We start from the raw sequence: 27,242 nt of genomic DNA, 5'->3' as shown, positions 1-27,242 counted from the left end.
TTGTCCTTGAAGGTCACTTCTTACCATGCACTGGGTACAGTAACTGGCCCTGCAGAGGAGGTAGGGTCACACTGGGACCTGTTAGAGCCAGGGGAAAAGACCTTCAATTAGAAACAGCTCACTAAGCAAACAGAAATTAAGAAGGTTGGTTTTGGTCGTGTTAATGTTTTACTAGTTTCTGAGTTTCCATATGGGAAGAGAGGAGTGTTTTATGCTTTGGCTACGACAGGTTTTAAGAGCCAGGCTTTGAAAATGCTCAGTTGAGAGCTGTGTGCTCAGATGCAGGGGTCAAGTCACATCTGCCTGCCAACGTGACACACTGTGCTTCCTTCAATGTGCAGTTAAGTGCATGCCAGTGCTGCTGCCCAAGACCCCTGGTTCTCCAAATGCCTTCGTCAGCCCCTTCTCCACTGAAGGACATGCTCTGTGAAGTCCATCACAACCTCCTTTTCCTTTTTGTTGGTGTGCTGTCATGCCTGCAGGGAGGAAGAGGTGTCCTTGTGGCTGAGATCAGCTGGGGCTGGCTGTACAATTTCTTTTCCTGTTCATGCTGCAGACCTGCTTTGTGACCCACAGTATATTGCTTATAGCTGCAGTGTGCTGCATTTCGTTTCTCTAGAAAGACAACTCATCTTGCCTGATCTCACAGGGACACCTTAAGCTTAACTCAGTTTAGGTGTAGGTAACAAGAGAACCACTGTTCACTTGACAGGAGTTAACTTACTAAGCTGTAGCAGCTGGTGGCACGTGCTCTCAGTTCTGAAGAAGAGGGGTTAAGGTTAAAAACTACTTTTGCAGTGAAAACCTCCCTTATGTGGTTTAAACTTAATGTTGACTCCTTATGTGCTGTAAGTAGGTTTGTAAGTATTGTTTCACATGGCCAAGAACTGTGTCTGTGGTTATCTTCCATGCCTCTGCAGACACATTGCAAGGAGTGAATTGCCTGTGGTTACCTTTAAAAGTATTTGAAGAGAATTGAAGGAAGAGCACTGCTACAGGAGTGATTTCTAAGTGCAGCTCTTCCTCTAACAGTTGCATGAAAGTAGCTGCAGCAATTGTTTCCTCTGTTAAGCAGAACATATGTTCTGCTCCATAGCAAATGAGCCTGGCCAGCTGTCTCAGGCACAGTGAGCACACCAGAAGCAAAGGAATTTCATTTTACATATCACAAGTGGTCCTTTGGGCCACCGCTGATAAAGCACTAGCTTAATTACCAGGATATCTTCACATAGATACTGCAGGACTGGCCTCCCCTGCCAAACTTGTTGCGATACCAGGAATACGTCCTTGCTGCTTGTGCAGTGAGTTGCCTCCATTTGCAGTGCTTTGGCTTTGGTGTGTCCGTTGTTTGCTGTCATTTAGCTATTCCACTTTGAATCACGTTTTGGAATGTGGCTCTTGCACCACTCCTGCTTACGTGAGAACTTACCAGTTAGTATTTCTTTATATTGAATTAGTGCTGAACAAACATGGTAAATACAGGAATTGCCTGAAGTCCTAGAGATTAGCTTTCTGGAAGTGAAAAATGGGCCAGTGCAGGCAGAACTGGTGATCTTTGTCTGGCTGATTTCTCACATATGCCATGGGGAAGCGTCCCACGATGGGATCACTTTGTGAATTCTCCTGACTTCAGCTGGGAGCAGGTAGATCAGTACAGGGTCCAAACACTTCTAACTCCTGCAGCTCTGCAGTAACCCGTTTCCCAATCCAATCTCAGATAGCATCTTGATGGCAGAGCAGCAATCTCCTGAGAACCACCCTCCCGTACCCATGCAGAGTGGGTGAGCGCATTCTTTTGAAACCTATTTATTTTCAGTGAGCAAACCTGACATTGCAGCGCTCAGAGAAAGTAAAAGCTGCTGATTCTACACCACTAAGGTCACTCTGGAGGGGCTGTGCAGTATGGTAGCACTGATGTCGTGAGTATCAGGATCTTTGGGGTTTGGCTGTTGCAGGTGGTTTGCAATAGGACCCCAGCACCCTAAGCGGGGCTGTTAGGACAAGGGTATGCACCTTCTCATTTGGAGAGTGGCTTTATGTAAGATAAACCACCCAAGTCCTACTTTAAGAGGACCTTGGCTTTTAAGACATCTTGATAAGACTTAAGTACATGCTTCAGAATTGCGCTGGCAGCGTGTCCATTGCATGTGAGCCTGTTTTGGACAGCTCTGGTTTCCCAAAGACAGCCTCAAATGACTGTGGGCTGCAGAAGGAATGATTAACAAAGGTGGCAGCGGACCACAGTCAGTGTAGCTCACTGCACACCCAGTTCCTTTTCCTGTTGACTGAACTGGTGATCCCAGCCAAGATAATTACCCCCCTGTGTGTGATGAAGAGCATATCGCAGGGGTGCTCCATGAGCCATTCCCCCCTTACATGGTACAGTGTCGTGACTGTTTCTCCTGAGTTGCAGCTCTGATGTTCCCAGCAAGTCTGGGATGCTGCAGATCCCTGGCCTTCTGCCTTTCCATGCAATGATTGGGCAGGTTTTCCTCGAGAGAAGGGATGTAAGCTTTGCTTGTGTTTGCTTTTTGTGACTCATCCAGGGCTTCCAGTTGACGGCTGCTCTGTTTAAACTGAATTCCCATCAGTTTTTCCCTAGCTCCTGTAATAGGAACCCCAAGCAAAGTATTAGTCATTAATAGGAGTTTTGAAACTCTGCGTTACTTAATTGCACTCCTCCACTCTCATGTTTGCAAATGAAACAGAAAAAGCTGCCAGCCTGGTTTTACAAAATCTTGATGTTTTAAAACTCTGTTCGAGGGCTTTAGAAAGAGAACTTGATTCAGGTTCCAGCTCCTGGCATGGCTCAGTATAGGGTGAAAAAAGTCCATATTCTACTTATCTTAGGTATTTTATTTGAATTGTGAAGAAACGTAGTGTCTTGGCAGGCAAGCAAAATAACAGATCAGTCTGGTAATCATTCCCTGTGTGAATATGCAATGTATAATGTGTTGCCTCTTTGGGAAATGAATGATGTAGCTTTATTGAGTTTATAGACTAAGCATCTGCCCTCAAAATGCTGTACGATAGTTATAGTATTATTTTTCTTTGTGACTTGATGAGAGTTTTTAGCTGAGATGTCCTAAATGCTGACCTTCTAGCGTTAGAAAAACACCTATTAAAATCAGGTTAGCTATGGAAAAGTGTATTTTCTGACTGATAATCTTGGATCATATTTTCCCCTGTAACATTCCGAGGACTGAAACCCAGCCATGCTCCCTGAAAGTTAATTAAATTGTTGGAGGAGGGCTTCTATTTTCTTTAAATAGCTGACGCATTCGGTTTTGATTCTGGCCTGTGGGCTGCAAAGATAACTCCGGACTGGTATAACATAACACAGACAAAATAATGAATTCCTGATAGCTGACATGTGCAAGGCACCAGGGTTTATCGCTATAGGGGTGATAAACACGGTTTGTAAAAGGAAAAGGTTTGTGTGAAAGATACTCCTGCTATGGAATAATTGGCTCAGAAACTGCTGTATTTAAAAGCTTTACTGAGGAGAAAATGAAGTGCTTGGTCTAGGTGCAGAAAACTGGTATTATAGAATAGTTAGGATTGGGAAAGGCCTAGAGTTAACAATTTGCTCCTAATTAAGAGTGAGTGCTCAGCATTAGATTTTTGGGTAGTGTTTACTTGGGAAGATGATTATTTTACCAGATAAACTGGAAACATCTCTTGGTAGAATAGAATGTGGTAATGATGATAACGTGTGCTGTAAAATAGCTGCTCCAAAGAAGTTAGTAATTGTCTGATAGCAAAGCACCTGCTCAGTGTGCTGCTTACGTACCTCAAGGTTAAGGTAGCTTCAGCAACAGGACACACCTGAGATGTGTTGGAGGCAGCTGGTCCAGCCTGTTTTTGGAAGTCTCACCAGGTCCATATGACCAAAACTCCAGGTGTGGCCATGTCCAGGACTGGGGTTGGAGCAGAAACACGAATCTGAACCAAATCTCCCAGCTGTTCCTACTCCCCTTCCTCAGGTTTGCATCCTGGAGAGGTCTTGGAGGGCTCAAGCTGCATCCATGTGGCAGGAATGGAGCCCACCTCGTGTGTGCCAGCCACTAACAGGCACTCAGGCTGTGGGGTGAGATTAGAACTGGCCTAAAGAAAGCTCTGAGATGGGTACAATGTGTGTGTTGGCTTCCCAGCACAAACCCTTTTGCTCCATGGACCTGCCTCTGTTAGGCTGGAGGAAAGAGCCCTATTGTGAACCATTCACTGGAAGCTCTTTTCCAGGCCCATTGGGACTGGGGATGAGTTACAAGGGAACACTCATGCTGACCTCAAGCAGAGGCAGAAGACCTGAGCACAGTCTTGGATGCCTGTTTAGCCCTCAAGGATTGCCTTCCATGCATATCAGTGGGTGATACAAAAGAGGTGGTGGGTTCACTCAGGTTATCCATCAGGTGCCTGTCATAAGCAGCACTGTGGTTTAGTTCTTGGTTTTCTTTTCCATGCAAGAGTGCTTTGTAAATGCCCATGCAATGCCATTTACAGAGGCTTTCTCTAGCATGACCCACTGCTCTGTGTGGGCTGCGTCTGCCCTGCTGTAAATCAGTGCTCGGTGCTGGCGCTGCTGTTGTACTCCTTGTGCTCCACAGCTCTTGTTTGCCAAGTGAGTCATTGTGTATTTTATCTCAGCTGCCACTCTGCACACTTTTTCTTTAAATACCTTGCTAGGCATTTGCCTGTGAACCATTAACTCTTGTCTCAGTCAGACCAAACTCTGTGCTTTCCTAAGCTTGCTCTTTCGCAATAAGCAGCTAATTTGAGACAAGATGAGCAAGAATTAATTTAGAGCCTGTTTGCTGAGGGGGTTGATTATTTATTTCACTTTATTTAGGCTCATCCAATGAACCCAGGTAGTAAATAAACAAGCTTAGGGAAAGTCATGTTTGATGTATATTTCATACAATGATTCCTATTTGACAGGAATCAGATACCCACTTTCCCAAAGAGCTCTCTGCATAAGTGAATTTTATACCCTCTTCAGAGAAAGCTGATTGAAAACTGCACTGAGTTTTCTCTAGCATCGTGCATGTCTTGCTTTTCTTGATGAGTTGCTGCACTTGGTTGTGCGGGTTATACAGCCCAATGTACCATGAAGGAAGTCAGCAGGCAAACGGGAGCTGGGCAGAGAGCTGCCACACTCCATCTGCCTGTGCACTTGGGCAGCAGGTCTGAGATGAAAATGTTCTCTCCTGGTATTTTATTTTTCAATAAAAAGTGGAAATTCACTGTGCAAACCACGTGTAGTTTAAAAAAATTATGTAGGTAGCACTGTAATTTTCTGCTAGAATTTAACAGCAAGAGGGTTTTTTTTCCTACCGGTGCTACTTGTAAATTCATACAATTTACAATTCAGGGCAGACCAAGGCACATACAGTCTCTGCAGTGATGTAATTTTAATGGTTTTTTACTATTTTGTATTTTAAAGCAGTTCTGTGAGAGCTCTCAAGGAATTCATCAGTATGTTTGTTACGTAGCACATGAATTAGGTGGAAGTACTGTGGGTGAAATGAGCAAAAATGATGGATGAAAGGAATGTTTTCATTTATAATCTGATCTCATGGGATTTACTGCTTGTATATTGCCATGTAACTTTTCATATTAACATATAATTCTGGCAGTTCAGTAAGGAACACACGTTTTAGATTTGTTATGCCTGAGGTTCATGCAGTTTACTGAGGGGCAGCAAAGGGGTGGTTGTGTTCAGTCCTTTCAGTTGTCCCCCCACGATCTTGTATTTTCTTTGGTTTTCTTTTCCTTTAAGGCACTTTTAACTCAGAGAGTCAGTGCTAGAATGGGTACAGTCCAGCCATCTAGGGAGGGCTTCAGTGTGTACTCTGCATCCAAAGCAGATGACAGACAAGGCAAGTGTGGTGCCAGAAAATCCATCATCCCTCAGGTCACCTCCTGTGCAGGGGACAAGTCAGAGACATGTTGCTGTCATATCTGTTATGCTTGGAGTCACATCATGGCATCCGCAGCCGTAGGTAAAAGATGCTCTCCCCCTTGTTCCTAGAAATACCCTCAAGCACAGGTTCAGCATTAAAACACATTGCCTTTTCATGTTCTAAAGTTAAACTTCGTGGCTTTTGCATCACAGTGTGTTCACCTCCCTTCTGCTGAATGGGAAACTTTGTGAGGTGCACGGAGAGTTTCTCCAGTCTTGCTCTGTCAGCTGCGAGCAGGAGTTGGGGCTGTGCTCTGACTCCAAACAAGATCCTTGCTTCAAAAAGCAAAAATAAACCTCTCTTGCTTTTCCTTCCTGTGGTGGTTGGGATCCATCACGTGAGGGTGTTTTGAGGAAATGGAACGATAGCTTTTCAGCCTCAGCTTTTTTGCCTTTGCAGATTTGTTAAGTCTTTATCGTTGTTTGGATAACTTACTTTTCTTGTGGTTCCATGTCTGTCTGTATCAGCACACAGGGCTGTGATAACAAGCTTTAGACACTGTTGCTGTACTCAGACAGGCTAAACCCCACAACTAATATGGCTGAGCTGACTTTTGTGTGAACAGGAAGAAAGTGTGAATGTTAGAAATAACAATCTGCTGCTGCGAGGAAGGGTTTGGGGCCCTTTAAGCATTGTACCAACTGTGAATAGTCACTTCAGCTCTGCAGTAAATCCCCAGGTAAAGCAGAGCTTTTCTGCTTCCCGTCTGGTCTGATAGAGAAGCAGTGCTAACATGTGCTGTTGGTATGGTTGAGCAGCTCTATAAATGCGGATATACTGTACCAGATCTGTGGGACTGGGAGCCATCACCACGGTAGGTGTGTTGTTCAAGGACCAAAGGGTTTTATCTTCAGGGTACTCGTATTTCACATCAAGAACTGTAAAAGAAGACCTGAGAATTTAGGGCAGGTTCAGGTTGCAGATTTTCACTGGCTGTGGAGTGCTGCTTCTTCAGCACCCTGCTCTTCTTCTGCAAAGTGGAAATATGAACAGTGCTTCATCTGCCAAGGTGGCTCTGGGAGCAGATCACGTTCTTACTTGTCTGATTCTGATGTCCTCAGATACAGTGGTGCATGCATATAGCTGATAAGACAAACGTTGCTTTTTCCTTGGTGCCCTTGGTCCGTCTTCCAAAAGCCAACAAGTAGGGTCACCAAATCCCTGTGAGATCACTGCCGCCACTCTTCTCTCAATGTCAGAGAGAAATTGGCCTAAAGGAGCAGGTCTGGAGCTGGAGGTCAGGTTTTGGGGTCCAGAGTTGTTGTCCAGCCTAAGCTAAGTGTGAGGAAGGGTTGCCTAGCCCCAGCCCCACCATGTGTTTGATGCATTTCCCTCAAACTGTGGGACTAAAGCACAGCGTTCGAAGCACATAGCATGCCACAGCTTAGAAACACAAGAAGCCTGGTGTTGAAAAAGCCATCCGCACTGCTTGTCATGGTCCTTTTCACGTACAGGGTTTGGAAGGCTCTTAGAAATGCTCCTTCAAATACCTTTCTGAACAGGTGGTTCCTACCTGGTATTCAAGAGGCAGACTTTGCAGCCATGGCCCAGGCAATGCTCCCTGTTGGCTGCGGGTTAAGGTTCAGCTCTGGCTGTCCCGTGCCAGTGGGAGCCCTTTGTTCGTGGCCTTTCTGCATCCTGGTTTTCCTTCAGTAGAAAAATAACTTTATTGAATGTGCCACCAGACCATAAACTGAAAGGTTGGGAAATGATGGGAAACGTCTGGCATTTGTCACAAAAGAGGATTTGTCAGAGAGCACACTTCAAAATCCTGCTGCCAAGATCCTGCTGCTCTGACATACTCAAAAGCTGCTAAATCCGTTGGCTCTTCCTGTACATTCCCTGCTCTGTCTTCCATCCCCCATGTTTTCTCTTGCACTTTTAACCCTGCTCATTTTTTTCCTCCTCTGTTGCCTTTTGCTGCGTTCTCCTCATGCCTGGTGTGATACCTTGAAAGGCAGGCCAGCCTCCATGGAGTGTGAGGTTGCCATGCTCTGCCCTTCCGTTTATTTTAGAGCAAACTAAAGCCCACAGTAAAGGCACCTGCTACTGCAGCAGTCTGGCTGCAGTGTGGTGGGCTGTGTTGCTGGCTGTCATCTGTGATTGTGTGGAGAAGGGAGCACCTTGGAGATGGAGGCTACCCTAAGTCTGGTCACTTTAGAAAGTCACTTCAGGACCAGGCTGAGCTGTGGCCAGCAATATGGGGTGTTCTTGTACTGTTATATACTTGTAATTGCATAGCAAAGGAATTCAGTGGTTATTCTTAAGAAACCAGGACCATTACTAACATCATCTGAGTAACTTGACCAGCCTCTGAAAACCTACCTTGTCAAGCTTTCAAGTATCTAGTCTAATTGTGTGCTGTTTCTGTGTGTTTATTTTGCTAGCTCTACATATCTTGAACAGAATAGGAAGAAAAAGCCTAATGGGAAGTTTCTGAAGCATCTTCATGGTGCAGGGTAATAATTGTATTATCCTTCAGCTGGGAAGTTCCACTCTTCCTTGTATCTCATATATGTTTCTTAGAAGCATCTGTTGATTGTTAGGTGGCCATGAAACAACTTTCAAGTTAACAGGAGAGGTTAGTTGGTATTTTCTAAAACCAAAGCTGCTCTAAATTCCACCTGTGGCATGTCTAAAATTCAGTTGAAGCATCAAATATAAAATAGTGAAATTCAGAAAGACCCAGGAGTGACTTATTCTAATGGTCCCATAACACAAGAGAAAGTATTTATGGGAGGTCGGTAGGCTTTGAGAACAGAGGAGAATCACCATGCAATGCGCTTACCCAGTGATAAATTCCTGCCTTATAAAGTGTTATCGATTCAGTTTAGCAGGGGCAGACACACCTGCCATCACCTTCCTCAGTTAAAAGTTGTCTGAAGTCCTGTTTTCATACGGTTGTTAATATTTACACAGATGTGGACTGATAAGCTTTTCTGTTGTACTCCTGTATATTGCTCTTGCTGCTCTGGGTGTGTCTGTTCCTCTTCATGTTTTATGCTAATCTCATTAATCTAAGTGCTCACACTTGCATTAGCAACAGGCAGAAGCTGTTTGTGACAGTGGGTGCAGGAAAAAGCCTGGACAGCCGTTGACAAATGGTCCTAGTTAGCAAAGCTCTGTGCATCTTTGCCTAGCAGGAGGTGTTGTATCACTTAGTACAAGCTGTGGAGGTGCACTTTCTGTGAGCATAAATATGTAAGTCTTTCGAGTAATGTGCTTTAGGCAGAGCATGCCATAATAATCTGACTTGGTTCCTTCCCAGATTCCTGGTGGGGTTTTAGCAAGATGCCTAGAATTTCACTGTAATGTCAGTTGTAGGAAGCATGTGGGATTGGTCCTGCTTTGCTGCTATAATTTGCTGCTATTCATAGTATGGTACATGGTTATATGCCACTTTTAGTTATTTTAGACAGGCTGCCCTTCCATCTCCATAGAGCTGGCACTGATGAGCAGGGCATGCTGCATCTAGCCCAGCATTTGTTCATGTTGGGACAGAGAGTTAAATATGAACAGCATCAAGAACTTAAACTGAGGTTCAACATGAGGAAGGGCTGATGCAGGTTTTCAGTTACATTGCCCAGATCAATCCAAATTCTGCTTGATATCTGCTGGAGATAAAGATCCCATTTAAAGGGTGGAATAGGAAGGAAAGGGTCTGTCTGCATACTGGAAAAATAGTTGAGATGAGAGTTTCCCATATTGTCCTGGGGAATAAACAAACCTTTTGCCAAAAAAAGTTCACTCCCATCGACTATGGTGATTTAAGTTAATGCATTGAAATTACGCCAAGAACCACCAGTCAAGAAGCCCCCTCCTTAGCAGAGCTCAGATTAAATGCAAGTGGGCCTCTCTGACCTGACAGCCAAGTCCTCCTCCTGCCCTGATGAGAACCAACCATGGACACGCCAGATACAACACTGGTGTGTTTGCCTGGTAGATAGTGTAGACGGTTGGACATCTGGAGCCGGGGCTGCCTGCCCTGTGATTTCTGTGTCATCTTGTGGCTGCTGTGAAACCAAACAGGAACAGGTAATAATTCAAACCGTCGCTCCTGCTATCTGGAGTTGTCACCCCTGGGGATCGGCTGGGTCTCTGAGGGCTTGGGAAAATGATCCTGAAGGTCAAGGGGAGACGTGCTTGGGCTCCTCGGTGCAGATGAAATGATAATGAACTCTGTGGAAGGAGGGGAGGACCATTTGAGGCTTTTATTATCCCTGAAGCCATGAATCATCCCAAATGCTAATCCTCAGGCATACAGTCAGCAGATCCGGGCTGCTGTGTGCCAGCCTGCTCTGTCTGAAGGCATGCAGCGTGCAAGGAGCTGTGCCCTGTTTCTCCCAGGACTTTTACATTTTTCTAGGATTATTTCATGCTTTATTTTACAGTTATGCAGGGAAAAAAAGCCCATCCCTCGTCTGGTTTCTCAGAGACTTTCAGGCCTTATAAGTCCATTTTGATAGACTCTTTCCAGATGCAGATGGATTGGATGGTGTGTCTGAACCTCAGGCTATGAGGTTGGGTCCTTTCACAATGCAAGTCCCAATGGCCAGCTTGGCCTTGTTAAAGAAGTGTATGCTCTGCTGTTGTTACAAGTTGGATGTATTTGTAGGTTGACACAAGAACAGAGAAGGTCCAGCTCTGCTGTAAGTTGTCACTTGCCTGCTAATGAACTCCACCAGAGCCTGTGCTTTGGCATCAGTGCTGGTGGGACGTTCCCAGTGACATGGCATAAACGTGATTGCAGCCCTTTGGTCACTGTATGCCCTAGCTCAGAGCCCACAAACCTTGGGGAGGTTGGTGTGCTGGCTGGCTGGTGCTTAGTTTACACTCAGTGGTAGACATTTCCATACTGATGAGCTACTGCTCATCGCTCAGGCTAAACTGATGTCCTCATTTTGGCATGTGACAAGGATAAAGTAGGTTGCTACTCTACCATGTCCAGAGGTAATGGACCCAAAAAACAAATGGGAAGGCGAGTAGCCCTGCTGGAAGCCACGAACTGTGCAAAAGGTGGCATTTCAGAGCATGGTAGGATGCAGATGCTGGGATCCGTGGCACCTCTTCAGTATCAGTGAGGGGGATGCTACTGGACCCATAATGGTTGGTGAAGGAGAGCTTGGGACCTCTCCACCTGGCTGTAGTCATAACAGCTTGGGAATCACCTATCTCCCCACCCAGCTCCTCTGCTGGAGCTCAGCCTTTGCCTCCCAGTATCAGCTTCCTTAGTGCTTCAGCCCTTGCCTGGGTGATTTGTTGTTTGCTGGCAGTGAGGTTTCTAAATACAGGTTTAAAGGTCAGCATTAAACCTCCAATTGTTAATTTTGTGAATTTGAGAGTCTATATCTGAAGGAGCAGCCCTTTTGTTTGGAAAATAAACTATTTTGTTATTGCTTCCTTCCTACTCTGCAGTATTTCCCTGCCATTGCAGTTAGGAGTCAGGCTTAAAAACAGGAGGAAATGTGTATTTTAATAATGGATTATCCTGTTAGTATATGATTGAATTTGGAAGGAACCTCAGTAGGTCATTTGGCCAAATCTTCTGTTTCAGGACGAGTCAGCTGTGAGATCAAGCCAGGTTGTTCAGGCACTGTTTCTTTGGGTTTGGAGTGTTTTGTTCTGGTTTCTCGGGCCTCAGGAGGGTGTGCAATGTCTGCATGTTCATGCATCCCTGCAAAACCCTCATAATCTACTTTCTCCCTGCAAGCTGAGATGTCCTGCAGCCGTTTGATCCCTTAAAAATGGGCTTTTAAGGGGTGAATAAAAGCCCCTCGGCTTTTGTGAGCATTGGCTGTATTTGAACGTTGGGAGGAGAGATCCTGATTCTCTACCCAGCTGTCCCCCTTTGTGGTGCTTGGGTGCTGGCCAGCGTGCAAAGAAAAGTGCATATTCCTGGCAGAAGAGTGCTGGCCCGGCAAGCAGCTCCTTGTGCTAATTGACCCCCTTCTTGGCAACTTCATCAAAGACATGGAAGAATAAATAGGCTGTTGATTGAACTGTTTCCTCGTCCCCAGAGGTGGTCCCTCCTAGTCAGGGGTAAGGCACATTGTCAGGGCTGGGGAAGAAGCTTGCAGAGCGGTTAGCCTGTGCTCACCAAGGAACAAAAAGCTTTCATTTACTGTGCTTTCCACGTGACATCTGCCATGTGGGATGGAAACGTTGCAGTGGTTTGCTGCAGAGCTTGGTCTGTGGTGCCCACAGAGCAGGTTTCTGTGCTCTGGTCCACTCTGCTGATGCACAGGATGATCATTTTGAGGGAAGAGGGGAATATAGCTCAGATAGAATCTCTTGTAGTAGAACCTGATGAAAACAAAGGTTAGAAGCAGGAAAGTATCTTCAAGGAAAGCTTGGATGCAGAAGTAGAGGCGGGTGCTGATGGATGTAACTGGTGCATTCTTCACATAGAAAAGTCATGTTGGTGCTTGCTGGCGCTGCTGCGAAGGCACGCAGAAATCCTGCAGAAATGAGGCATGCAAGTTTCAGCTGATAAATTAATGGAGCATATAAGGAGAAAACATTAACCATTTTATTTAAAACCTCCTTACAGGCATCAGTATTCAGCTGGGTTTTGGTGACAAATTGCAGTCGCATGCTTCAACCCCTTTTATTACATTCCAGGCAGGGTCTGGAGTCCAAAATATTTAACCTTTCTGTAGAGTGAGCAGTCCAGGAGAACTGTTTTCAGTGAAAATATATTTAAGTGTATGAACTTTGTTTTGTAGCCGATCGGTGTTAAACTCTGAGATTTGACAAGTACCATACTGCTTCCTGATAGTTATTGTCTAGCGGTAGGATTTTAGCTGAAGATAGAGCAAAATTTAGCACTTTTAGACTTGCTTTTGGACAGAGGTTTTTCTTTTTGCAGCCCTTTCAGGGCTCATTCTGCACTCAGCAAATAGAGTGAGTGTGTGGAAAATAAATATTGATATGGTGCTTCCGCCTCAGTGGCCTGAGCATCACGTGTCTGCATAATGAGTTACAACAGGAGCCTGCATGACACCATATACATCACTGCCATGTGAGAGGGCCTATAGAGTTACATTGCTGTGACAGCCTGATATGGGGCAATGCACTGTGTTCCTGGGTAGCAAATACAACCCTTTCTTTCTGCTGGAGCTTATGATTGCATCCATGATTCACTAACAGTGACTGCCATTTTTGGTTTTTAGTGATGAAAACACTAGGAAAGACTTGAAGACACTGCCTGTTTTTCCTACCAAGACACTGCAGGAACATCCATCACTTACTTACTGGTGAGCTATTGAATTTAAAATGTCAATCATTGTTATAAGTGGTAATGACAAGATCACTTGTAAACAATTTGCCAACTCTGTTGAGTTTTCAGTCTGTATAATATAGGAGTTGGAGTTAAATTCTTGTGTTCAAGCATTTCCAGTTTCTAGGTCATAAATTAGGCAAGATCTGATGCAAATCTCTCATTGAAAGTTTGCTCAGATTAAATTGCTGGATCAGAAACTGACGGATCAGAATATGTGAGGACCATGCGTTAGAAAGAGCTGAAATCTGAACTCCAGCCAAGCCTGGGTTTGCAAAGAGCCCCTTGCTCTTCACCCATCACACAGAGGAGCCTCTGTGGTGGGTTGACCTTGGCTGGCTGCCACATGCCCACCCAGCTGCTCTTCCCAACAGGACAGGGGGAGAAAATAAGCTGGAAAAGCTGGAAAAAGAAGGGCAGGTCCAGTTTTGTGGCTTAAACCTCCTATAAAGGAGCAGAGCATTTGGGATGGATCAACATTGTTTCCTTGGAGTCAATGCCCTTTGTTCAAGTTTGACTCCCTTGTTTGTTTCATTTTCTTTATGTTTGATGTGTACCTGGTGGATTTTTCCGGTGTACCAGTACCTGCTTATGATTTTCAGAATAAATAGAATAAATCCTGCTAGGTTTTTCTTTGCTTTCAAGTGTCTGACCCTTAAATGCGTATTTTATTTCACATTCTGCTAAAACAAAATGTTGATGTATATGAGGGGAAAAATGCAAAAAGGTCATTGCTGACAAATCTGTATTTTTTCCCACTTATAAAGTGTCAGAGGAGAAAATACACAGGACTGAAAACATTCCTGATTTAACTTCTTTTGTCTTACATGGGTAGCATTAACCAGCCTTTGAAGCTTTGGCCTGTTAGAACGTGAAAATAGATTTATACAATTAGAACCATTATTCTGCAGCAGCATCTGCAGCAGCACAAGCTGATCTGAAACGATTTGGTAATTAGTCTGGAGCGTGGCATGGGATGGTGGGGGTCATCCAGGCAGCTCCACGCTGCCTAATGAAGGGTGGGAAAGAAATCAGTAAGAAGCAGAATGTAAAGCAGAGTGTGAAATGTGCAGAGAGGCACTCCTCTGCATGCTGAGCAGGCGCCTGAGCTTCCACAGATGCTGCCACACATGAAAAAGTCACTGAGGCTCTAAATCGGGTTTTGTGCTTGGTTTGCAGTGAGGACAGGGTAATCGAGCATTACAGACAAATTAAAGGTCTGACCAGAGGACAAGCCATTGTTCAGTGAGTATGACACTTGTTAACTTGTCAAGATGATATTTTTACTTTCCTTTATTTCGTTTTTGTTGAGTAATGCCAGCACAGGATGTTCTGGTCATTACTGCATGCAAGCTTTACCATTTGCATCTGTGGGGTTTGTTTCTGATTGAGTTATATTGCAAAGTGAAGTTATTTGAAGTTTTATTTTCACAGGCTGGCAGTGAAGGTTGTCTCTTTACATTTTCAGATACCTCAAATATAAAAGCAGTTATCTGGACCTTACTTTGTTGGAAGACTCTTTTCTGTACCCTGCTTGCTTATCAATTAGTTTTCACACCAAACTCTTAAGGGCAGGTATTACTTTAGCCCCAGTAAAAAACCAAATGCATGTTTGTTGACATGTTCAGAATTTGGCTTTCAGAAGAACAAGGTCTCCCAAGATGCATACAGAGCCTGTGCAACTTTATTTTTAATTCACTGTTAATATTACTGTACTTCCTACAGGCAAATGCAGTGTGCTGTGTTTGAGGTGATAGCCATGGTTCTACAATGTAGGCAACTTGTTTCCCTCATGTACCTCGATGCCTGTAACTGCCTCAATAATTCAGGGGCTTCTTTCAAGAGGAACAAGGGAAAAAGTTGACTGAATTGCCTCATGAAACAGTGGTACAACTGCGTAAACACTTTCATTTGGAGCCTGTCCATTGCAACCAGAGCACCATAATGGAATAATTATGAGCAAGTCTTTACTATCAATATTTCCCAAAAGGCTCATCTGCTAAGTTCAGAGTCTTTACTTTGGTTTTGACCTTCTGATAGGAGAATGAATATTTTGCAGTATGAGAGATTTTCCATTTGCTTTAGCTGCGCCAAAATATCACATCTTTCCTTGAGCCAGGATGCTAAGTTTTTATCTGAAAACTTGGGCCTTCAATTATTAAGATCTTCAAAATATGATAAATGGTAAATGACATGTCCTGAATGTATGTGTGAAAAAAATATGTTAATAGATGTTGTTCCCTCCAGAGAAAATGATCTGATACGCTATAAATCTGTCTATAGGTACATGAAAGTTGTGGAAGCTTTGCCAGCATATGGAATTCATTACTATAAAGTAGAGGTTAGTAAATGCCCATAGATAGTGTGATTGCTCAGCTTATTGCCTGTGATTACACTCCTGTAGGAATAGTTTGATGATTCAGTACCCTTCTGTCAGTATTAAACTCTGCATTTTTCAACCTCTGTAATTTTCCCCTTTCATTATTCTTTAAGAATTGTTTCCAGAGAGCAGCAAAATATTATGTGCTACAGAAAATGGAAAGGAATCTTTGTAAAACCTTTTCTAATCCTATCAGGAGCTAAATTCTTGTCTTAATTAAACTGGGTTACACTGCTAGATACAAAGCAGTTAATAGTTTCCCCAGAGACATTTCTAGTCAAGATTAGGAAAAAAATAAAGTATAGAAAAGACAACTTCGAATGGCAGGTAACTAGTGGAGAAATGCTGAGAAATACTTTTGGAGGCTGATGGAAACACACTGTTTATTCCCATTTGTAGAGCAGAGCCTGGGCCAAAGTGCTTTGTGCAGAAGAGCTCAGCAGAGATGATGTCTCATTTCTTTAAGTCATGGCCATGACTGGGGTACCCAAGAAGCTGATGTTTTGTGCTGTTCTCTGCTCCTGTGGCTGTCTGTGCCTGAATTTAGTGGATGCAGTCATTGGCCACGGTTTTTTCTGTCCCATATCCTTTCCCCCTCACAGCCACTCCTGCAATGAGTGACACCACAATGTTTCAGCAGCACTGTAGCTTTTCTTTCATCCACTGTGCACAACCACCACCCAGTTTCTTACCTCTGCCTCAGAAGGCAGGGGGAGAAAGTTCCCACATTCACTCCAGCAATCCACTCCATATAGATTTGTTTGCAAAACAATCCGTGTTCTGTACCTACTTGTACTTGTCACAGAAAGAAATGGGCTGCAATCCTGTATTGTGTCATTCTTAAGTAGCTCTTGGTTCATGTAGATGTCCATTTTTCAGGATAAACGAAGAATCCTGTGGTGGCTTGGAATAAATTACAAAGGAATAGGCCAGTACGACTTACAAGACAAAGTTGAACCCAGAAAAGTAAGTTCTTTTCATCTGATTTATTTTTTGAGGGGTAGGTGGGATGGTGTTACATGTCAGAGTAAATGACCAAGGTTTGGAGGCTAAAGGAGAATTCCACTGGCACTGAGACAGTAGCAGTCCCCTCACACAGATAGTGAAAACTCCCTTTGGGAGCTTTGGCTTATGTGTTGTCTTGAGTTTGTCTCAAGAAAGTCTGGACAGGAATTTTGGCAGCCTGCAGGGATAACTGTCAAAGTATGAAGCAACTGGGTTTCTGCAAATCCAAACCTAAAGGTCTTGTACTCAAGCAATGTTTTCACTTGGCTTTCATAGGTGTTTTTTGTGTGTGAAGTGATAAAAGGCTCCACTGATATCTGTGAAATACAAGGGGAACTGCTGGAAGCTGCAGGCCTGCTTAGGCAACTGTATGTTTCCATGATGCAGTGAATTGTAAGAAGGATTGAGAGAAAATGACAAATACTGGAAGTTGCTCTTCTCTTTTTCCACCCCCTTGCTCTCCTTCAGAGTGAGCTCTGCCAGCAGCCTCCTTTGTTGTTTAAACAGGGCGGAGGGTCTTGTATTGCACTGCTGGCTCCCTCAAAGCCCCCATCAGCAAGCCCTACAGGCTTCTGCTGCCAGTCTTGGAAACCCATCATGCAGCTCAAGCACACGATGTGTTGGGAGCTTGCCCAGTCCTGTAGCTGCATTCATCTCCCTGTGACAGGGCTGAGCCCTAAAAGTATTTGAAGTGCTATCTAACCCACTTGGCTGTGGGTAAGAACCAGGACTGCACGTGTGGGAGCCACGCTGTTGGTCTGTGTGGTTTCTTTCTGGTCATGTCTTCATTGAAACGTCTGAGGTGTGAGGAGATGAAGACCTTGGGTTTTGCTGTTGTTCTTCTCCAGGAATGATCTGGGCAGAAGTTCACATGAAGTGTGTGCTTCCTGCCAGGGAATTTTACATTTCCAAAATGATATTGTTTAGCGTGTTTGTGCCAAAAAACACAGATTAAGAAAACTTCCTTCTTAAGAATAATTCCCCTTCATGCTTCCAGCTTGGTCATCTTTTTTTCCAGAGCAGGCTATGACTTGGTTCCTTATGGTATATTTATATACCTGTGTGTCCAAGGTTGAACTCATATGTCCTTACTTTGTTTAGTAAAGCAGAAAGTTTCATCCCAAGCCAGTTTACCACACCTGTTCCACATGACAAAAGGGGAACCCTAGAAAACCAAGTCAACGTTAATGCAGCCATTGATTGTCAAATGAAGGCATCAAGGAGGTACTCTTGCTCTTCAGCACTGCTTTTAGGCAACATCTACAATATTTTCTGGTCAGGTCAAACACATACCGTTCTCTAGCCAAGCTGTCCAGCTGTGACCATCAGTGCTGTCCAACAAAGTGCAGCCTGCCTGGCTAGAAGCATTGCTTCACCAAGCAGTTTTTGTGCTTGCGGGATTTCAGTTTACAACATCAACCAGGCAGATTAAGAGAAGTTTTTAAGGTCAGCAGGGCCCAGATGCCAAATCACACCCTGTACAGTTAGTGACAAGGCGTTGCCTTTGAATTGGGCTGTGTTTAAGAAAAAAATAAAAGCCAAAGCTCACCTCTGCAGTGGAAGTGTTACAGTGGAAATTATAACAGTTGTCTGCTTTACTGTAGTATACAATAGGGAATAGTGATTAAAAGGAAAGGTGGAAGAGAGGAGCCTGAATGCCAAGGGAATGTTTAATGCCAGTAATGTGGTTGTAAAAGTGGGTCTGGATATGGCTGTAGTATCCTTATGGGTTCGTGTCTGGTGTCAACACGAGGGGACAGAAATTACTTAAGCCCATGGGTTGTCCTGAGTCATGACAACTTGTAATGTATGGCTAAATATGCAGACAATTTCTTTATACAAAAGATGAGTTTCAGGGTTTGAAATATAAAAGGCACTTCTGACATGATCCATAGAAGTAATGGGAATCAGATCACCTTCAGAGGAAAAGCAGATGCTGGGTGTAGAGAGACACCCACATTCAGACTTGGTTTTGGAGTTAAAATGTTAGATGCTGCTGTTTATTTCAGTGATGCAGCACACAGAAGTTTCCCTTAACCAGTAGTGTTGTTTTGTATCAGAACACATTTCAGAGAGAGAAGAGTCTGTATAGCTTGCCTGAATCTCTTGAGGAGTTTAGCAAGCACAATCCTTTTCCAAAGCAGCAGGCAAGAGAGGAGTAGGCATGTAAACTATGCCTGTCTCTTGGAGCAGAGATGCCAACTTCTGCTGGATTTAGCAGAATTTTCTTGCTTTGCTTTGCAAGATGAAGCCGAACTCATAACTGCCATGTGCTGGTGTTATCCGGGTGTTTATACTGTGGATCAAAAGTGCTGTTTGTTTATCCCTAGCCATCTGGGAAAGAGCATCCTTATTGTGCATTTTTTCAGTTAGTGATGTTTAAATATACAAGCAGCTGATTAACACAATGAAAGGGAAAGGCTGAGTCCCAAGTCTAAGGGAGGCTAAGCTGGTCTTTCCTAATTTTAAAGATACAAGTGATCTCTGGGTGTGCAAACCTCTCTGATACCAGCTGCAGTGTGAAAGCTGCTGAGGTTCAGGTGGGAGGCTTTGAGCAGGAATTGGTGACTGTGCTTCAGCTGAGTTCACACCAGGGGGGTTTATTTTGCTCCCTGTGTATTTTCTGTAGTGCTAATTTGCTTAATGTGTTCATCACAGGCATTTGGTAAGAGCCAAGTCCATATTCAGAATAAGATTTAAAACATAATAATAATAAAAAATATATATAAAATTAACTGTACTCATTAATGCAGTGTCAGCTGAATCCCAACAAATAAAACCATCCTCCACAAAAAGTGGAATCTTTCGGCTTTATCGAAGTAGGTCTTTAGGCAAAGAGACCTAAATATGAGCCTTGGAGCGCAGTGGTTATCCCAAGATTTTGTTATTGGATCAACAGTGTTGTGTGAAGTCCAAGGCTGAGAACTCTTCACAGGAAACAACTTGTAGGACAGACCTGGATGAAGCAATCTCCAGATTGGTATCGCCCAGCCTTGCCAGTGCTTGCGCATGTACTGTCAGTCATCCATAGGAGAATGTGTGTTGTTGGAGAGGACAGTGTGTTAACTCAGGGTTGGACCAGGAGAACCTGCCATGGCTGTCTGTCCATGCAAAGCTGGCTGGGGAGGTCTGAGCCTGGCTATTAATATTTTGCTGGTTGACCCAAGATGGGTTGGAGGAGTAAGTCACTGCTGAAAGCTTGTATTGCTTTGGAAGTGGTTTCTAGCAAATCAAGCCCTTGGTGTACTCCTCACCTGAGACTTCGAGCTGACAGGCACCAAAGGAAGGATAGTGCTCCACCTCTGGAATAGACTGAAAATGAAGAATTATTTTTTGTGTCATTTATGAAAATTGTCTTTTTCTATGTAGATAAAAGTGGTGACTCTGCACTGGCTGGAGATTACACTGAGCACAGCTGACTATAATCCTCATAGGGCATAAGAAAGACTGGGTTTGGCAAGCCATGTTCAGATTTCAGCTGGGATTAACCCTGCAGTTCTGCTGCTTTGCAAACATTCTCCCTTCAGATGCAGAGATGCCTTCTGCTTGGAGAAATGCCTCCTGCTTGCTGTGGGGTGGTATGCCAAGATCCTGTCCCCAGTCTCCTCTGAATCAATTAGGAAAAGCATAAAGCAGGTCCCAGGACTTCATTTGTTGTTTCAAAACACAATGGATCTCCCTTGTATCTCTGTCGCTATCCTTCTCATGGGTGAGATAAACAGTGTGTCGTCTTGTTTATGGAGCATGTACTAGGGTATGAATTGAGTTTATTCTGCATCCAGCCAACATGTGGTGATCCTCTGAGGGATGGGAATTTGAGAAGGCAGCTTGCTGGCTTTTGGAATTGTTCTCCCACTTCATTGTGTTTCTGTGGGTAACTCCCTGGTAATAAACGAGCTATAATATCTGAAAAGAAGGACTTATCTTGCTATGGTATTGTTTCAAATTTACAAAGATTTCAATTCTGCTGCTGGTTGTCTTGAATACGTTATGTTCTCAGAAGTGTTTTTGTTAGAGTACACTAGTTTTGAAATGGGTAATATTTATCATAGAATGTTTTGGGTTGGAACAGACCTTAAAGGTCATCTATTTCGAGCCCTCTGCCACAGGCAGGGACACCTTTCAGTAGAGCAGGTTGCTCCAAGCCCTGTCCAACCTGGCCTTGAACACTGCCAGGGATGGGGCAGCCACAGCTTCTCTGGGCACCCTGTGCCAGTGTCTTACCACCCTCACAGGGAAGAGCATCTTCCTAATATCTAAATCTGCCTCGTTCAGTTTAAAGTCATTCCTCCTTGCTTATCCCTACATGCCTTTGTAAAAGCTTTCTTGCTGTCCCACTTCAGGTACTGAAAAGCTGCACTAAGGTCTCCCCAGAGCCTTCTCTGAATAAGCTAAACAAGCCCAGCTCTCTCAGTCTGTCTTCATAGGAGAGGAACACCTCTACGTGCTTCCTGGACAAAAGAGGGCTCTGAGGAGAGCAACCATCCAGGCTGTTCCTTACCCACCAAGTGGTTCATCTATTAAATTGATGTCTCTCCAGTATAGAGACAAGGATGTCATGCAGCATGGGTCCATTAGTCATTAGTCCAGGCAGATGGCATCAGTTGCTTTTCCCTTACCCACCAACACTAACCCCAGTGTAAAAGGCTACTATATTTGTCAGGCACAATTTGTCCTTAGTGAAGCCCTGTTGGCTGTCACTAGTCACCTCCTTTTTTTCAGTGTGCCTTAGTATAGTTTCAGGGAGAATCTTCTCCATGCTCTTGCCAGGCACCAGTGTGAGACTGACTGGTCTGTAGTTTGCTGAGTCTCATTTGTTTTCCCTTTTTAAAAATGAGGGTTGTGTTTCCCCTTTTCCTGTCAGTGGGAATTTCACTGGACTGCCATGACGTCTCAAGTATGATGGATAGTGGCTTACCCACTTCTTCCACTAGTTCCTTGGAACTGTGGATTCATCTCATCCCATAGACCTTCAGGTTCCATGCCCCAGGTAAACAGGTCTCCCCTTTCCTTATGGAGATAGGTCCCATTTTCTCTTGTCTTCCTTTTATCAGCAAGGTACATATAGCAGCTTTTCCTGTTGCCCATGATGTCCTTGGCCAGATTTAATTCCATCAGGGCTTTAGCTTTCCTAACCTGATCCCTGGCTGCTCAGACAATTTCTGTGCATTCTTCCCAAGCAATACATCCATGTTTTCACCCTTGGTAGGCTTCCTTTTTGTGTTTGAGTTTGTCCAGGGCCTCCTTGTTCATCCACACAAACCTCCTAGTATTTTTGCCTGACTTCCTCTTTGTTGGGATACATCACTCCTAAGCTTGGAGGAGGTATTATGACATTTTCCTTTGAATTCTACATATACTAAGAGCTGATGCTGAAAGTTTTCCCTTGGAGAATATTTGCTTAATGTAAATTTGCTGTCCTGCTTTGCTGAATGGTTCAGAACACAACAGTATTTGTACAGGCTTCTCAGCAGGTGGATCTCATTAGGCAGAGATTTCTTTTACAGTGTTTATTTCTCACCAAGTGGAAGGCATTGATTTAGATGTAAGTTACTAAGCTTGCACGATTACTTAAAATAAACACAGAGCTGTTACAAGACTGCTCTATAATTCAGTTCCTTCCAGATATGTGGAAAGTTGAGTGTCACCTGCCCCAAAATATGCATGTTTTGAGGCAGTTTTGTGCTTAAAGGTCTCATTAATGCCAATGCTAGTGAGAACCAGGCATAATCAATTAGGAAAAAATGTGATTGAAGAGTTTTCCTTAGAGGACTGGCTTAATATGCAAGAGATGAAGGATGCCTCTGGGTAAGCTCTGCCAGTTTATGCTGGCACAGGTAGGAGCTGTCTGCCTTCTCTTAAAGTTGCTGCAGGTGGGGCAGTTTGGCTCTTCTGCCATCTGCAGTGCTTCCCTCCATGGGCAGGCACAGCAATTAAAAAAAACCAAGAAAAATAATAAAAGTTAATACTAATAATGATATCATAGAATAGTATTGCAGTTGAAGGTAGCACACCGGACTGCAGACTGCAGCGGAGGGGCTGAAACACAGCCCTTCTTCCAGTGTTGCCGCCAGGGTGGTAATTTCCTTCATTGGGGTGGGGTGCATTCCTGTGGGCAGGAATCTTTTATGTTTCCTTGGTCTGAATTGCCAGATTTGTCTGGAGATTGCTGTTCCCAGCCTGCTCCTGGGGTGCTGGTTGGCAAACCTCCTTACAGGCACCGCACGTACCACGAGGTGCTTTGAATGTGCTTCCCGAGGGAGAGGCTGTGAATGCTGCAGCATGGTTTGTGCTTCCACATCAGTCTTACCCAGTGGGTGGAAACGCAGAGATCTGGGTAATTTAGCTCTTGGGTCAGAGTTTGCCATCAGCCTTGGAAACATCCTAGGTACAACCCTGGCACGTGTGGTGCCCGAGGCTGGTACTACAGCAGTGCTTGGACACACAGCCCCTGCAGCCAGCTTTTAAGGGGATTTTCACCCCCTTGAAAAGAAAATACGTGTTTTTCAAACAAAACGCACCAGGCTGATAAGAATATTAAGCAGAGGGCCCCTGAGCAGCCCTTTTACATGCCTCTCAAGGGAGGGGCTCTTCCAGCTCCTGCCTTCAGTACTGATGGGGCCGTTTTCCTGCTGTCAGGCCCAGACAAACTTGCCTTTTATTCAAAACTGGATGCAAGATCAGCCAGGTAAAAACCCAGCTGCTTCTTTTATTAAGGTGTCTCACTGCTTAAGCTGTCTGTGTCTGCTTTTTGTCTCGTTAGACTGCAATTACAGCTCTTTTTGTATGGGAAAGAGGGTTAGGAGGGCAATACCTTTTTTCTCAGTGTTCTGTAGTATCTTGGGGAGGATCACAGGTGAAAAAGAGGAAGCTAAAACTTCATGAGGTGTGATCAGAGAGTTTTGCACCTCCTCTGCCTTGTCCAGAACGATACAGAAATCAAACCTTGGCGAGGGCAAACTCTGCCTATAGAGTCAGTCAGACAAACAGCCCCAGCTATGCTCAGTGGGAGTCTTCAGGAGCCTTTAAAGACCCGGCAATCTCAGTGGATGGGAAGGCTATTAAGAAAACATTCATTAGCTCAGGTGGACCTAATCATCTGGTTAAAGAGTATGTACATTGCCAGACTTCCACAAAAACATTGCAATTATTCCTAATTGTTCTTCCAGCCTCAAAAACCAGCTTCAGACTTCATTTTTTTTACAACTCTATTGTCTTTTTAATATGCATGTAGTTTAGGTAAGGTTGAAATTAGGAATGATTTAGAAACATGTCCTAAGGAGTATTTGAAGGGTTAAGGAGCCTTTGAAGGGAGGAGGAAAATTCTAGTGCAGTGACAGTTTGAGTATTGCCTTTTGACCGCAATTTAGAAGAATTTTATTGGAGGGAGTTTATAGAATTTCATTTGGCTTATTCTGCTTTATTCTTTATTACGCTCTTTCTTTTGCCCGTGTTTGTATTGAAGCCTTATTTTCCTTTTGTCTCCATGAATCCACAGACACGTTGGGCCGAAACTCATTAATACATTAATTCTTCATTATTTTGAAGTGTAGTTACATAAATATTACTAGTCCATTGGCCTTTTGTTTTAAGGACCCAACTGCGGGAGGGTTTGTTAGAGGAGGTGATTGCTAAGGAATTGTTCTGAAGTGGGATAGCTTAAGGATGGGGCACTTTTAAGTCCGTAAGAACAGAATGTGCCCTCTGTATGGAATTTCAAACACCACTTCCCCATCTCTCCTGCCTCAGAGCAGCATCGGGGGGAGCTGGAGTTATCACTGTCCTACGTGTCTCTGTGTTGAACGTACCTGGTTGCAAATGCTTGGGGCGCCTGTCAGCTCCTTCTTGGCCTGGGATGGATCTCACAGGGTGGGGAGGAAATGGGGCAAAGCTCTACCCACATCCTGAGGCAATTCCATGCAGGTTTTTCTTACAAATGCAAAGGGGGTTAGTTTTTCCTTCTTAGCAACAAGGATGATCACGGATGCATCTCACCAGGGGCTGGTGTTGGGTTTGCACAGGCAGCTCCTCATGGCAGGATTGCTGGTGTATCCCTCAGCCTGGGCAGAAGGCTGCTTAAGGGGGTGGGGGAGCAGTGTTTTATTCCGTGCCAGATGTGACCCTGTTCACCCCACTGCCCTTGAGACAGGTGACCCCTTCTCCCGAGGCCCTCGGGAATGCCAAGCGCGTCCGGAGGGGAAAAACCCAGAGGAAGTGATACAGGGGATGGGGGGAGTCATCACCCACAACCCGATAAGAGGCAGCGAGGCAGTTCCTTCTCCAGAGGTCATGTTTGAAGCACGCCCATCGCTTTTACGAGCGTGGGAGCGGGAACACGCATGATGCTTCTGGTCGAACCTGTTGCCTCTCGGCATGAGTCAGTGCAGGCAGGGTGAGGACTCGGGGGCTAACCACCCTCTGCGGCCCCCTCACCATGCTGGCTCCCACCTCAGCATCCCCCAAGTCCTCAAGGGGTGCTGAAGGGCTGCATCCCCTCGGTACAACCCCTCCTGTTCTTCCCCTCCATTGGGTTTTCCCTTTATCCCGGGGAAAGGGCGGGTCGGGAGGCGCCGCTGCCGGGAGAGGCGGTGATGTCAGGCGTGTGTCAGCAGTGGGAGGTGAAGCCGGAGCGGCACCGGCACGGCCGTGTCCGCCGGCCGGGAGGGATGCTCTGCTCTGCTCATGTCGACCTTGATGCTTCCCGAAGGGGCTGGTGATGTGGGGAGGTGAGTGCGGGGATGGGTTGTGCGGGGAGGATGAGCTGATGGGGTCGTGTCGGGGGTCCATGGGTGCTATTATTGCTCAGTGTCCTGACAGACGGTGAGCTGCTTGCTTTGTGATTTATTAAAAAAAATAATTTAATTTTTTTATTTTTAATTTAAAGTATTTATTGAAAAGTTTAATGCCAAGTTGCAAAGAGTTGTACTTCTGAAAGCAGTGTGACTGGGCAGGGTGCCTTTGATACAAAAGTAAACGTACTTAAGCAGCAGAGTCCATGATCTTCAAGAAGATGACTTATTAGTTGAAGTAAATGTCATTTCCCATTGCTACATTTCTCATTTAGCAGGATCTAATGATAAATGGTAGTACTAGAAAGGAAAGCCTTAACTAAACACAGGGAAAAGGCCACTGGAAGAGCCAGGCTTCCCCGCAAACACACACACTGGGTTATGTTTAATTTACAACCTATATTAATTATTTCAAATGCAGCACCGTGTCATAGGTAATATTTTACACAACTTGAAGCTCTTCCATAATCGGAGCAGGACGTGTCGGGTTTTGGTGGAGGGAATGTCGCGTGTCCTGGGATTTGTGGTGTGGTGGCTGCACCCCTGAAGGCTGTTGCTGTGATGGCCTGGGTGCCTCGATGCATCAGCGATGTTGCAAGCCGAGCTCTCCCACTTCACGCTGGCCCTGCCTGCTCAGCCTGGGTGGAAGTACCTCAGGTACCTCCGTGTGGGCTGTAGCTCTGGAGAGCAGCCAGCTGTGAACTACAGAGTGTGCTGCTTCAGGTGACATCCTTGAGGACTCCTGGACAGGTCTCGGTGTGCACCCGAGTACCCTGTTAACTGCTGGAGAGGAGACAGGAGATGCTGCTGCTGCAGCAACCTGCGTCAGGGGGCCGGGAGCAGCTCTGCCAAAGCCATACTGGGAATGTGCAGCCCCTAATGGATCATCCCCAGAGGGTGCTAATGCCGGTGCACAGAAGGAGCCGATTCCTATGCAGTCCCGATCCCACGGGTGCAGCTGCCAAGCCCTGGTTGGCTTTGATCTCTTCTCCCGGCTGGCACTTTGCAGGAAATCTGCGGTTTCCATCCAGAAGTACACACTGGGGGTGGCTGCCTCCCGGAGCTGCTCTGTCTCTGTACGTGTTGTACCCCTGCTCCAAAGGATCATGCTAAATTTCTCACCCATTGTCTTCACAAGAGAAAGGTTTTGGTTATCCCTGAGTTGTTGCTGTTCCCTGGGGATGTTGTGACTGAGGGAAGAGATAGGTGTGTGTGCAATTACTTGTATAGAGATTTTTGCATTTGGTTGGAGACAAAAGGACTTTAGGTGTCTTCCCAAGATCTCTGTGAGCTCATAGCAGTGAAGTGAAGTGTGCTATTGATGGAAGCAGATGTCATGGGCAAAATCCTCAGTCTGCAGTGCATTGTCTTTAAAAGTGTGACATTACTCAAGGGGCATCCTATATATTTATGTATATGTGCTTATTTTAATGGATGTTAGGCATGTTGTTGTTGCCGAGTCCATGCCATAGATGAAGATACGTGGGAATTGTAATGGCTGAAATTGCATATTCTTCTGGGGAGAAGATTGGTGATTCTTGTAGTGACCGCATTCTGCATCTCTCTCCCAATTCTCCTAGTTTTTTCAATGGAAACAGCTGGAAAACCTCTATTTCCGTAACAGGAAATTTGCTGTGGAAGTACACGATCCCCGCAGGTAAGGCTGGAGGAAGCAGAGGGAGGAGTGGGATGAATCTTTACCCAAACTGGGGATTTGTCATCTCATGTTAGCGGATGGGCTGGGAGGTGCCTCTGAAATCCAGCACAGACCTGAGTTTACTCTGGACTTTGCGACACTGAGCCTGATCCTGCGCTTAGCAGGGCAG

General features: G+C 44.9%; 1 protein-coding gene across 4 annotated transcripts in view; it reads left to right on the top strand.

Moving 5' to 3' along the window:
* The window catches only part of FRMD4B (FERM domain containing 4B), a 139,090-nt gene that overhangs the window by 97,860 nt on the left and 13,988 nt on the right, over positions 1–27,242 (top strand). For all 4 annotated transcript variants that reach the window (XM_061362076.1, XM_061362073.1, XM_061362075.1 and 1 more), the window contains 5 exons: positions 13,136–13,219; positions 14,422–14,487; positions 15,526–15,583; positions 16,502–16,588; positions 26,997–27,073. In XM_061362076.1, the coding sequence (XP_061218060.1) occupies positions 13,136–13,219; positions 14,422–14,487; positions 15,526–15,583; positions 16,502–16,588; positions 26,997–27,073 (372 nt within the window). The remainder of the gene's footprint in view (positions 1–13,135; positions 13,220–14,421; positions 14,488–15,525; positions 15,584–16,501; positions 16,589–26,996; positions 27,074–27,242) is intronic.

Source organism: Neopsephotus bourkii, unplaced genomic scaffold, assembly GCF_033783945.1.
Source record: "Neopsephotus bourkii isolate Nb327-2 ecotype Australia unplaced genomic scaffold, CSIRO-AGI_Nbou_v1 NB_1080, whole genome shotgun sequence".
Classification (NCBI taxonomy): Eukaryota; Metazoa; Chordata; class Aves; order Psittaciformes; family Psittacidae; genus Neopsephotus; species Neopsephotus bourkii.
Note: the sequence above shows the minus strand (reverse complement) of the source record. Positions and strands in the feature narration are given on the sequence as shown.